General features: G+C 33.4%; 1 protein-coding gene across 1 annotated transcript in view; it reads right to left on the reverse strand.

Moving 5' to 3' along the window:
- LRP1B (LDL receptor related protein 1B) overlaps positions 1–14,268 on the reverse strand; it is a 2,318,354-nt gene that overhangs the window by 676,518 nt on the left and 1,627,568 nt on the right. The window contains exons 38-40 of the mRNA XM_053597274.1: positions 1,003–1,129; positions 723–874; positions 303–427 (exon numbers count right to left, since the gene is read on the reverse strand). Of these exons, the coding sequence (XP_053453249.1) occupies positions 303–427; positions 723–874; positions 1,003–1,129 (404 nt within the window). The remainder of the gene's footprint in view (positions 1–302; positions 428–722; positions 875–1,002; positions 1,130–14,268) is intronic.

Consider the following 14,268-nt stretch of genomic DNA (forward strand, 5'->3'; position numbering starts at 1 on the left):
AAATCAGTATATTTATCAAGTTTTTTTATATTTCTTAGCCAAAACCTATACTCATGCTAGGTTGGATATCTAACACATACATATCCTAGGCACATATACTTAGGTATTATTTGTTATATATTAATTTCATTAAGTTACTATATAACATTTATAGGAAATTAGATATAAACAACATTTAGGTTTTGAGGTTTCAGACTTATATTAAAATCCTTGACTTTAGTGTGACAAATGTTTTTAAAAAATGAAAGAAAATAACACAAAATGTATTAATATTTATTATATAATCTGTTAAGAGTGCCGACCTTTCTCTCTTACTCGGTTAAAGATTTTAACCTCCTTCAGGTTGACTCCAAGACCAGTTCTCATGGTTACTGTTTCTGTGGCATCATTCTTGTGGCCCCTTCTGACAGACCCGTTGGCATGCGCTCTGGCAAAAAGTTGAACATACATGAGCAGCAATCTTCAACTAATTAAAATCAAGATAGTTATTCAAGCTAAAGATAACAGATGGCCCAACAGAAGGAAAAGAAACCAACTTTAGTCTGTGACATTGAAATGCCTGAGTCTAGAATAGCATAGTGCCTGCCTTTTCTGTGGAAAGTACATGGGTTTGTGCGATCCTTTTTGTGATCTTGCTAAGAAATGGCTAATCCTACAAGGGTAAAGAAACTGGCACTGAAATAACATTTTGAGTGTGAAATACTTACGAAAAAATAAATTACCTGTCAGACCAGTAGATGTAAGCCCCGAAGACTGCAACTGAAAACATATCCACATTGTTCCCTGACAGCACCATCTCACGATTCCCTCCAGTCTCGAGGTCGATTCTCTCTATTTTATCTGTGCGAGCATCACACCAGTACAATTTATTTTCCTAAAGATCAATTAAAAACTATTATTACAACCTTTTTTTGATAATTTTGTTAAGAAAATAATTGAACACTAAAATGGATTGATGCAAGTTAAAGTGCTTTAAAAGCTTAAAAAACAACAACAACAAACCTCATAGTCAATGGAGATGCCATTCGGCCATGCTATTCCCATGCTTACAAGGATAACCTTCTCTGAGCCATCTAAGTGAGCCTTTCCAATGCAGGGTATCTGTCCCCATTCAGTCCAGAACAAGAGGCTGAAATTAAATTGTTGATTTATAGTAATATGAAGATATACACAAAAAAGACATTACTAATGATAACAGCAATAACATATTAAATAGAATGAAAATAATGTATTTCAAAATTAATATACAAACATGTTTATGTTTGCAATAAAATAATTGCCATTTTCAAAAATATTTAGTCAGCCATACAAATCACTGCAAAATCTTGCAAAATTATCATCTGTACATGATATTTCATGTCTGACATGCTCTTCTTCAACCTGTTTCCATAATTACTTCCTGTGTTTTTATCTCAAATATGTCTTTCAAGAAGTGTTCTTTGTCCTCCCAGATTATCATATCACATATTCTGCTTCATAACATGGATTTACATTGTTATTTATTATCATTTCTTACCCCATTAACTATAAGCTCAATGAGGACAATGATATTTTTCTCTCCTCTATTCATTATTATTCCTATATCATCAGGTAATTGGAAATTAAAAAAAAATAAAAATATGTAAATGCACATTACTTTTGATTCATTCCACACAGACTGCTAAATACAACTATTTTCATTTGAATTTATAAATAATCTGATGAAGTCATGTTAAAACATGGTTTCATGCAAAGGAAGAAATTCTTATTTTAGTAATCTTGGAAAATAAAATGTTATGTGGGATTATTATGAAAGAAAATACATGTATAATACAGAAAGAAAATGTATACTAAAATAAAGCAACATGTTTAACATTTCAAAAAAATGAAATGTAGGAAAAAAGGAGGTTATGTGTGATCCACTGTATTATTTCAACTCATTCACCTAACAAATTCAGTATTTATAGGACAATACAGAAATGCATGCTTTTTATTAATTGTGATTCATTCTTTTTTTTTTTTTTATTTTTTATTTTTTTTTTTTATTTTTATTTTTTTTAATTTTTTTATTAAATCATAAGTGTATACAATGATATGATTATGGGGCATCATACACTCACTTCATAAACCATTTGACACATTTTTATCCCAGTGGTTAACATAGCCTTTCCGGCGTTATCTCAGTTACTGTGCCAAAACATTTATATTCTACATTTACCAAGTTTCGCAAATACCCCTGTAATATGCACCACAGGTGTGATTCATTCTTAATTTGAAGTTGTGCTCACTGAGGTTTTTATCTAAGTATCAGACACAAGCAATGACTAACAGTCTAGAGAAACATGGCAATCATTGATTCAATGAGTGTGTATTTCTGAATACATAGATGTGAATTATCATTTACAAAAAAGTGAGATTACATATTGAAAAATTAAAGACAACCTAAATTCATATTTTATATATATCAACTGAGTTATTATTTAACCATGAAAATATGTATTCTCTTTATGCATATTGTCTTGACTTATTACATAGTTGATTTTTTAAATCAACATATTTTTAAGTCAACAATAACATAAATATGTCATAGTTTTGCAAACAACAAAAAAGAGGTGTGGCCAGAATTCCAAGGGTACTAATACTTTTAATTAATACTGATGATACTTTTATTCATGTTTATAAACTCTATAAGTCAAAAGAGAAACATCTGTAGCAGAAAATTCAATTAATATTTTATTGGTAAGTTCTTGGTGAAGAAAGCATAAAACAACCTATACTTTAATTCAAGATTTTTAAGACTTTATGGTATACCCTTTACTGGATTAAAAATAATACTTGAAGTAAAATAACTAGAAGATAAAATTTATTGTACCAATTAATTTTTTTGTTGCTAACACTTCTATATGTATATTTTTTCAGATTAATATGAAAGCACAAATTATTAGGTTACAATATTTACATTTGTTAAGTAAGGTCCCCGTGTAGTTGTGTTCTGCACGCAGGAGGTGTGCTTTATACACTTTACATTGTGCTCATTAGATGGGAGCACACCAAACTCCTGCCTCCTCCCTTCACCTCTCCCCCAGATTGAAATAAATAAAGTCATTCTCTTGTCTGGGCATGCGTTAGTCTATACTGGCTTCATATTAGTATTGGATACTTGCTTTTCCATTCTTGGGATACTTTAGAAAAAGAATGCTCTCCAACTCTACCCAGGTTAATACAAAAGATGTAAAGTCTTCATCTATTTTTATGGTTGAGAAGTATTCCATGGTATACATATACCACAATTTATTAATCCATTCATGTGTTAATAGGCACTTGGGTTGTTTTCAAATCTTGGTGAATATAAATTGGGCTGCAATAAACAATCTAGTGCAAATGTCCTTATGATAAAATGATTTTTTTTCTTCTGTGTAGATGCATAGTAATGGCATAGTAATAGGATCAATGGAGGTCTAATTTGAGTTCTTTGAGGATGCCTCATATTCTTTCCAAAGAAGCTGTATGATTTTACAGTCCCACCAACAGTATAAAAGTGCTCCTTTTTCTCCACATCTGTGCCACCGTCTGCAGCTTTGGGACTCTATGATGTGGGCTATTTGCACTTGGGTTAGGTAATATCTCAGGGTGGTTTTGATTTGCATTTCTCTGATGATTAGGGATGATGAGCATTTTTTATATGTTTATTAGCCATTCATTTGTCTTCTTCAGAGAAGGTTCTGTTCATGTGTCTTACCCAATGAAAAATGGAATAGTTTGCTCTTTTTCTGTTGAATAATTTGAGTTCTCTATAAATTCTAGTTATCAATGCTTTGTTAGATTCATAACATACAAGTATCTTTTTCCATTCTGAAGTTTGTCTATTTGATTTAATTGTTGTGTCCTTAGATGTGCAGAAGCTTTTCACCTTAATTAAGTTCTATCTATTTATTTTTGTTGTTACTATAATTCATAAAATCTCTCCCCCAGCTGATGTCAAAAGTTTTCTCCACACTTTCTTCTAGGATTTTTATTGTTTCATGTCTTAGATTTAAATCTTCTCCATCTTGAGTCAAGTTTTGTAAGTGGTAAAAGAGGCAGATCCAGTTTCAGTATCACTTAAATTTTCAAAGGGAAATGTCATTGTGTTAACATGGCAAGTGATGTCACCATATGAAGGAAGTGCTCTAGCAGCCACGACAGACATGTGTTCACTTATTTAATCTGATTCTTATCATCTACTTTAAGTGACAATACTCCAAAATGCCACCATAGGACAGGCATGTTCTTACTCATTCAACCTCTTACTGTGTATGGTTAACATACTCCAAAGTTAAAATATGAAAGGAAATGTGTATAATAAATTGTTTGCTTAACATTAATATACTTTCAGAGGTGCTGAGGCATAAAAATATAAATAAATTGCTTGAGTAGCCCAAATAATATAGCCCTAATTCTCACAGCTATGGAAGTTCAGGAAGTGATGATCCATAGTCACATAGCCAAAAAGAGGTAAGCCAAGAAACACACACAGGCTTTACTAATCCAGGCTTGTACTATCTTCCTTATCATATGTTGTCCCATCAAATAGAAAGATAACACAAAATGAGTAATAATCTCATATCAAATTTTATTTTTCCTTAGTGTGGGTGCACATGTGGGTACTTAAGGGAAGAGTCATACCTGATGTGCTTGGATTGCTGGAATAATGATTTAATAAGCCTAAAACCAATATTCAACTATTAGTTGTAATTAGGTTAGGAATTGAATTAAGAAAATGATTGCAGATGATGGGCAAAAGGGAACAGAGACAGAAGAGAAGTGGATCAGAGAAACCCAAGGCCTGGTGCAAAATGCACTGACAAAGGCCTAGCCCTTTATGAGAGGCTATCTTGCTGAAACTTCATCCCTCCCCCAGCACGCAAGGACACTGAGCAGGCAAGGTTCCCCAGGCTGCCCTCTCAGGGACAGTGAATTCTGTGAGGGACTTAGGGAATGCAGAATATTTGTACCTCTTTAAAGAGAGCTAAATTTTCTCCAGACTAGATAAGGAGAAAAATATCTGCTTTCTTCTGTGGCCTTGGTATGGTGAGAAGCATCAGTTTGTCTAAGCAGAAAGCTTCCTGAGTGTTAACTAACACTCCTGTGATTTGTGTACTTGGCTTAACTGAGGTCTTCGTTGATATTCTTCTCCTTTATTGTGTTCCTTGCCCCATGTTCTGTTTGTATTAAGATCGTAAATAACTTAGAGCAATAATAGTAAATGGTAAATCAGTCTAATTAATGTAGCTCATTTAAAATACAGTTTAAGTGGGGAATGCAAGTTCAGCAAGAATTATGACGAAAAGATGTTAGCCTTCCCCTACCAGAGGTATGAAATAAATATACAGCTGGCCCGGGGTCTTAGCCTATGCTGAAGCCTAGATAAGGCTTCCCTTAGACCATGCAGTTTTTAAAACTTTAAATCTGTGTCTCTCTCTTCATTTTCCTTCATTCTCCCATCTCCATCAAATACTGGGAAAGAACCAGTGGGAAGTTTGTGGCTGGTTCCCTAACACCTTAGCTATAAGGAGTATAACAAGAGCTTTCCATACTTAAAACCAAAAAAATAAAACATGAAAAAGATCATAGTATTAAGAAACAAATCTCTCTCTCTCTATCCTTTTCCAGGTCATCCCTATCTATTTCACGCAGGAGGCTTAGATTCCTGTCAATAAAATTATGTAAAAAATTATTCTATAGAAAACTATTTGAATTCAGATTTTATGCACATTTTTTTCTGTGAAAAAAATAGTAAATTTGATAAATTATCATAATTGTGAAGCCAAATCATACTGTGTGGGAATCACTATTATGATTAAATAATTTATAAACTTAATAAAATAAAGAGATTTTAAACCTATCAAAATTAAGCAATATTTTATAAATGTCAAGCAAAGAATGATTCATTAACTCCTTAAATTGAAACTGAAACTAACGAATTGAATATACCCTTTGGGGGTTATAAACCCAGGATAGAGAAAGAACATTCTCTAAGCTTATAAAATTGTAGAGAGAAATTTATAATTTGAGGAAGAATATATATAGATGTACATGAGATATTGTTAATAAACACAGATTACTGGTACCTAAATGTGATCCTTAGCAATGGTAAGAAATGAAAATACGTGTCACTGCTTTCTGAGGTACTATGAAATTTAAGATTCAGAAATGAATTACTTCTGACTTGGTCCCTACTTTAGATAAAATTTTGTCATTATTAAGTGTTCATAGGATTATCTAATATAGCCAAGAAAGCTGATTTTAGAGTATTGGCTTGGTAAATTTAGCCCTGAAAATATGTTCCCAACTCCAGAAATTTTCAAAACTGTCAAAGTTAAATAATATATTTTATAAATAAACTTTCTTAAAATAATGTTATTATTTGGTAATGAAAAGCCCTTCATATGAGCTTGTACTTATAGAAATTAAACATAAAATTTAAAAAGAAACATTAAATTGTGCTTGAAGAATTATAGCAATATAATACAAATATCCCTATTGTCTAAATTAGACACATAAATTTTTGACAGGAAAAAGTACAATGAATACATATAAGTTAGTTTCTAAGTAATTACAGACATATAGATGATAGCTAAAAAGATCCATTTGGTAAGCACTGGAATTCCAAAAGGTTTGCTATATATTTACTGGGTCTTAAAAATTAATTGCATTTACCATATGACTATCATATGACAACTGCGTAAATGTCAGATTTAGTTTAGATACAGGTATACTAATAAACAAATGCATTTTTCTATCACAATTAGTAATATTCAAGCTTTAAAATATATGTTCTAATTATAATAAATGCTGTTGGGTAATTTTAAAAAGTATGTTTTGAGAAATAAAGCTATCCCTGGTAAAAAGATCTGATTTTGGTGGGGTAAGGGTAAAGAAATTTGGAGTGGAAAGAGAAGAATGAATGTAAAAATCATTAAAAGGAAAGCAGTATTAAATGTTATTATTATACTTTAGATATCTACACAACAGTGAAAACCAAAACTAATTTGAATCAATCATTTTCCTGAAATTGAAAAACCTCTTTTTTGAATGCTAAACTCTTTATGTGAAGCACAGATTTGGGTTGCAATTTTTACACTAAACTTGTCATTTCTTTCTACTCCTATGCCTTCCCTAAGTGAGTATGATTAATATACTTTGTCAAACATGCTAAAGAAAACCTAAGATAACCCCAAATTTCCATGTTGTAACAAAAATGAAAATCAGATGGTTCTGTTTTGTGGGCAATTGGCTTTGGTCAAAAAGAAAATCAATAACGTCACTACAGCAGAAGTCAACAGTGGTTTATCCAACCTACAAAAGTAAGAAAAATAAAAAGCAAAGCGAAATGAAAACCCTACAGATTAACAATAGTAACTAGCCTTTACATGAGCATGAGCTTTTCATTTGACAAAATCTGCTTATAATTTTCAAATTCTTAGCAGATTAACTAGAATCATTTAATATTCATACTAACTGAATACCTGTTAGGTCAACATGTCCATGTCTCTATCTTCAGAAAAGAATAAAATAACAATGTAAAAGTTTGAATACATTTCTTAAGTGCATGAATTTATGAATAATAAAATGGAATGTAGAACCTCCTCTATTTCTGTGATGCCTTCTTCACATTTTCTTTTTCTTCACTTACATGAAGTTTTATTTTGAAAAAGTATTACATGCCAACCCATATCACATTTCAAGTCCCAAATATGTTACTATTGCTCAAAGGATACTATAACATGAAAATAAAAATCATTGATAGCAGAACACTTTCTAAAAGAAAGAAAACAAAGAACCAGTATACCTTTAAATACTACTGAACTTACAAATTTCTTGGTCTTGTTTTTGGTTTTGTGATTGATTCTCAGATTTATACTTTCATTGCACTCATGCATTCATTCAACAAATATTTAATTAGGTACCTATTAGGTGCTAGAAGTTAATGATACAAAATAAACTGGACTTAGGAATGGTCATGAAGCTCGTTGTTTGATGGCAGAGGCAAATGGGTAAATAAAGAAGTTCCTGAGAAAAAGTGCTAAAAGAAATACTTAAAACTTGCTAGTTGTAATCTCTGTAATTTAGGAAAATAGACCTTCAACAAGAAAAATGTTGAAATGGTATGGTGAGAAAAGCTCCCTTTCCTATAAACAACTTCAGAGATGAATTTTTCTTTTAAGTGAAGATATAGACCATTTATGTTGTTCTCTATTTACGTTTAAGCCTAAAAAAATACTTTTAAGTTAAAATTTTCTTTCCAGGTCTCCTCCTGGGTCATTTATTCTTAAGTACACATTTGATTCCTTCTTAGTTCACTACATTATAACATTGAATAATTACATAGAACAATTATTATGTGTCGGGACAGCACATACTGGAGAGGTATAGAAGAAAATTCTTCACAAAGAAAAACTGCTTTGACACCAATAATCCCTTAGCATGTTATGCTTATCAAACTATATTATAGTTTCTTATTTTATATATGTACTCATATCCATTGCCCATTTGCTGATTTCAACAGATACATATACAAATATATGGACATATTTATGATATTAGCTTGTCATTCACATATTTATGATTTTCTTATGTGAATAGATGGTATTTTATTTATTTTTGGCATATAATAATCAATGTTTCCTCATAACTAATTAGAAATTTTCAAAATATTAAACTCTAGCCATTTAGAGCCTAGAATCTTAGAGTTCATTCAGGAGCTGATTTAGAATTCTCAAAATATTATAGAAAGTTTTTTAATTTGTTTCATGACCTGCAACTATCATATCCACCATTATTTGTCTTGTAAATCAAACTTATTCCATTTTTTTCCACATCTGTTGCCTTGCCTTAACAAGAAAATTGCACTCTAAGAGATGGTATTAAACCACACTATACTCTTGCTATTCCTACAGATATTAACTGTCAGCCAAGACCTGTATATTATTGAACATATTCTAGAAGTACATACATAAGCAATCCAAGATGATTTCAAAATATAATACGTACTTATAGAACACCAAGAACCTGTGTTAATTTTAATCTTTACCATAGACTAAATAACTTGTCAGCATGTTATTTACAGTCACAGAAATATAAAGCTGAATCAAGAGGGGCAATATGCATCCTGGTCCTAAAAAGGAAAAAATAAAAATCACAGTATTTGTATTTAATATAGAGATTGATAAAGGGAACTTAACCAAATCTTTCAATGTCATGTTGTGACTTCCTATACATCCTTTTTTGTTGTTAGTAGAATATGAATGTTTAGCATAAAAAAAATTATTACATCTAAATTTTTCAGAAAGAAGTGATTCATAACAAAAAAAAAACTGCAAAGAAAAGACAATGGTGGGGAGAAACTGATTATTTTTTTCAGCTGAACTATTATCCATGGTTCCTATTTGGCATTTGGCTAATTTTTTTTTTTATTAAATCATAACTGTTTACATTGATATGATCATGGGGCATCATACACTCACTTCACAGACCATTTGACACATTTTCATCACAATGGTTAACATAGCCTTCCTGGCATTATCTCAGTTACTGTGCCAAAACATTTACATTCTACATTTACCAAGTTTCGCAAATACCCCTGTAAGATGCACAACAGGTATGATCCCACTGATCCCCCCTCCCTCTACCCAGCATCCCCCACCCTCTCCTCCCTTTCCCACTTCCCCCTATTGTTAGGTTGTAACTGGGTTATAGTTTTCATGTGAAAGCCCCAAATTCGTTTCATAGTAGGGCTGAGTACATTGGCTACTTTTTCTTCCATTCTTGAAATACTTTAATAAGAAGAATATGTTCCAGCTCCATCCATGTAAACATGAAAGAGGTAAAGTCTCCATTTTTCTTTAAGGCTGCTTAATATTCCATGGTGTACATATACCACAATTTATTAATCCATTCGTGGATCGATGGGCACTTGGGCTTTTTCCATGACTTAGCTATTATGAATTGGGCTGCAATAAACATTCTGGTACAAATATCTTTGTTATGTTGTGATTTTTGGTCTTCTGGGTATATGCCCAGCACAGGAATGACAGGAGTGAATGGCAGATCTATTTTTAGATCTCTGAGTGTTCTCCATATATCTTTCCAAAAGGAATGTATTAATTTGCATTCCCACCAGCAGTGCAGAAGTGTTCCCGTTTCTCCACATCCACGCCAACATCTCTGGTCTTGGGATTTTGTGATATAGGCTAGTCTCACTGGAGTTAGATGATATCTGAAAGTAGTTTTGATTTGCATTTCTCTGATGATTAAAGATGATGAGCATTTTTTCATATGTCTGAAGGCCGTGCGCCTGTCTTCTTCAGAGAAGTTTCTCTTCAAATCCTTTGCCCAGCCTGCGATGGGATCCCTTGTTTTTTTCTTGCTGATGCGTTTCAGTTCTCTGTGGATTCTGGTTATTAAACCTTTCTCAGAGATATACCCTGCAAATATCTTCTCCCATTCTGAGGGCTGTTTGTTTGCTTTACTTACTGTATTCTTGGCTGTGCAGAAGCTTTTTAGTTTGATCAAGTCCCAGTAGTGTAGTTTTGAAGCTGCTTCAATTGCCCGGGGGGTTCTCCTCATAAAATACTCGCCCAGACCAATTTCTTCAAGGGTTTTCCCTATACTCTCCTCTAGTATTTTTATAGTTTCATGTTTTAAGCTTAAATCTTTAATCCAATGAGAGTCTATCTTAGTTAATGGTGAAAGGTGTGGGTCCAATTTCAGTCTTCTGCAGGTTGCCAGCCAGTTCACCCAGCACCATTTGTTAAATAGGGAATCTTTTCCCCACTGAATGTTTTTAATTGGCTTGTCAAAGATCAAATAGCGGTAAGTAGCTGGATTCATCTCTTGGTTCTCTATTCTGTTCCAGATATCTACTTCTCTGTTTTTGTGCCAATACCATGCTGTTTTGATCACTATTGATTTGTAGTAAAGTCTGAGGTCTGGTAGTGTGATTCCTCCTGTTTTGTTTTTATTTCTGAGTAATGTCTTGGCTATTCGAGGTTTTTTCTGATTCCATATAAAATGAAGTATTGTTTTTTCAAGATCTTTAAAATATGACAGTGGAGCTTTAATGGGGAGTGCGTTGAAATTATATATTGCTTTGGGTAGTTTGGACATTTTGATAATGTTGATTCTTCCCAGCCATGAGCATGGTATGTTTTTCCATTTGTTAACATTTTCAGCTATTTCTTTTCTTAGAGTTTCATAGTTCTCCTTATAGAGATCTTTCATGTCTTTTGTTAGGTAAATTCCCAAATATTTCATCTTCTTTGGCACTACTGTGAATGGGATAGAGTCCTTAACTGCTTTTTCAACTTGACTATTGTTGGTGTATATAAAGGCTACCAATTTATGGATGTTGATTTTGTAACCTGAGATGCTGCTGTATTCCTTGATCACTTCAGGAGTTTTGTAGTAGAGTCCCTAGTGTTTTCCAGATACACAATCATATCATCTGCGAAGAGTGAAAGTTTGATCTCTTGTGACCCTATATGGATAACCTTGATCGCCTTTTCTTCCCTAATTGCGGTGGCTAAAACTTCCATTACAATGTTGAAAAGCAATGGAGACAATGGGCAGCCTTGTCTGGTTCCTGATCTGAGTGGAAATGATTCCAATTTAACTCCATTCACTATGATATTGGCTGTGGGTTTGCTGTAGCATTTGGCTAATTTTAAAAGACCACAAGTCTCCATTGTTCAAAAACAGGCTTTATGCCCACTTTCCAAGGCATATTTATATCTTGGATTCAGCTAATTTACTCCATTATGGTTCACCTATTTCCTTGGCAATACCACCTGCCACGTTTTAACTTCAAACAGAATATTAAAATGCTATACTTTATTCCTATGATATGAATTTTGACATTTAAATGTCTACGTAATATATGGAAATCAACATTTGTATAATTTAATAAGGCTCTTCATTTTTAAGCTGTTTTTCTTCCCCTTCTGAATTCAGGTCAATAAACACATGGCCAGGGCGGCGCCTGTGGCTCAGTCAGTAAGGCGCCGGCCCCATATACCGAGGGTGGCGGGTTCAAACCCGGCCCCCGCTGAACTGCAACCAAAAAATAGTCGGGCGTTGTGGCAGGCGCCTGTAGTCCCAGCTACTCGGGAGGCTGAGGCAAGAGAATCGCTTAAGCCCAGGAGTTGGAGGTTGCTGTGAGCTGTGTGAGGCCACGGCACTCTACCGAGGGCCATAAAGTGAGACTCTGTCTCTACAAAACAAACAAACAAAAAAAAACACATGGACAAAGTACATAGAGACATTTATTACTAATATTTCTAAGCAATAATAAATATTTTATACAAATAAACTTAACATTTAAATAGTTGTGTCTATTCTTAACTATGAACATGAAAAAATTATTTATCTATGTGACTTAATTAATCTTTAAGAAATGCTTTTAGGCCAGGCATGGTGGCTCATGCCTGTAATCCTAGAGCTCTGGGAGGCCAAGGCAGTTGGATTGCTTGAGCTCATAGGTTTAAGACCAGCCTGAGCCAGAGCAAGATCCCGTCTCTAAAAAATAGTCTAGTGTTGGGGTGAATGCCTGTAGTCCCAGCTACTTGGGAGGCTAAGGCAAGAGGATAGCTTGAGCCCAAGAGTTTGAGGCTGCTGTGAGCTATAATGCTATAATACTCTACTGAGGGTGACAAAGTGAGTCTCTGTCTCAAAAAAAAAAAAAATGCTTTTAAGAAGTGAAAGTATATATGAAAATAATATTTATATAAAGCTATATTTGTCAAATTTTGTTTTATGGACTCAAGTGAGAATTTTGTTGTGAGGGATCAAAATTGAGAAATCAATAATATTTACTGAGGTTCTCGTGCTAAATCAGTGCTGAGCTAGTAATTGGAACAGAGTGAAATGGAAAATATGACTAACATCTGGAGAGAAAAAATGTCAGTATTTGGTGACAGATGGAAATAGGCAATGAAATCCTACAAAAAATATAAGGTTTTCAATCTCTTCTGTGATAACGTAAAACATAGAAACAGGCGATGGAAAAATATGGGAAATCTGAGGTTTCAATCTGTTTTCTGATGGTAACCCCCACAAAAGATGAAATCTTTGTTAACTAAGTTAGTAGATCAGAGGTAGGAAGACATGTCAAAAGTTTTAGCGAAAGTTAGACATTGAAATAAATGATTCTAATGAAACTGAAAATATAAGTAAAAGGAGGGAAATTAGATTTTAAATATATTTTGTATATATTTATTTAAATTTTGTACATCTTATAGTACATGCAGTGATTAATGTAAAAAAGATAAAATTAGACCAGTTTAATAGACGAACACAGTAGGGAGAGAATGGTATACAAAGCCTTAAATGAGGAGAAAGAGAAAAATCTCCGATGCTTACAAGAGCTATGTGGAAAAGGTCAGAGAAAACAGAAAATGCAGGGTCAGAAGGTTAACAGAAAAAATAAATTTTTCAGTGTACAGTCAATGGAGAAAAATGCCTGGAAAAAGGCAAGTGGTATAAAACCTAAAAGAAATCTCTGGATTTGTCTATGAATAAATTCATTAATTTCTAGATGATAATAGAAGCAAGTTAAAGACTATTAAAGAGAATAGTTACTCATTAAATGTCTGAGGAAAGAAGACGCCATTGTACTGAATATAAAAGTGGAAAGTACTTTTAAGGAAGAAAGAAAACTATCTCTGAAGTTATACTCGCTTAAACATTCACAGCCTGAATTTACACATTCCATTTTCCCCTAATACTACATCAACACCTATCCAATTACATAACAAATGTATTTCATTGCTCTACATATGGCTGACAGCTATTCCTTCTTCCTCCTCCACTACTGACACACTTAAGAACTCTACGACTCATGCTGATGATCCTGTGAACACCCCAGCTCATAGATCCTCATCTTTCCCCCGCCACCCCCACCCCGCTAGGGACCTACATCTCTCTTTTGTCTCTGCCTTATATAAATAAGGCCGCAAACTAAGGCCAATTATCACATGAACGTACTCTCTTCTAATTTTACCAATTCTAAAATCACCCTCTCTTAATTTATAGATCTCTTGATCATTCATACCTGCTGAACCTTATCTCACTTCTCTCATCTGGACTCTGGCTCTTCATTTCCCACTATTCCAACACTAGCCTCACTTCCTGTCTGGCAACTCATAGTTACTCCATTACAACTGCCAACTTGGATTCTGTCGCCTCCTGCTTGCTTTATGGCTTGCCTCTCCCTCTTTTTGTGCTATCTTTAAATTGCCAAATATTATTACT

The sequence above is a fragment of the Nycticebus coucang genome, chromosome 7 (assembly GCF_027406575.1).
Source record: "Nycticebus coucang isolate mNycCou1 chromosome 7, mNycCou1.pri, whole genome shotgun sequence".
In the NCBI taxonomy this organism is placed as follows: domain Eukaryota; kingdom Metazoa; phylum Chordata; class Mammalia; order Primates; family Lorisidae; genus Nycticebus; species Nycticebus coucang.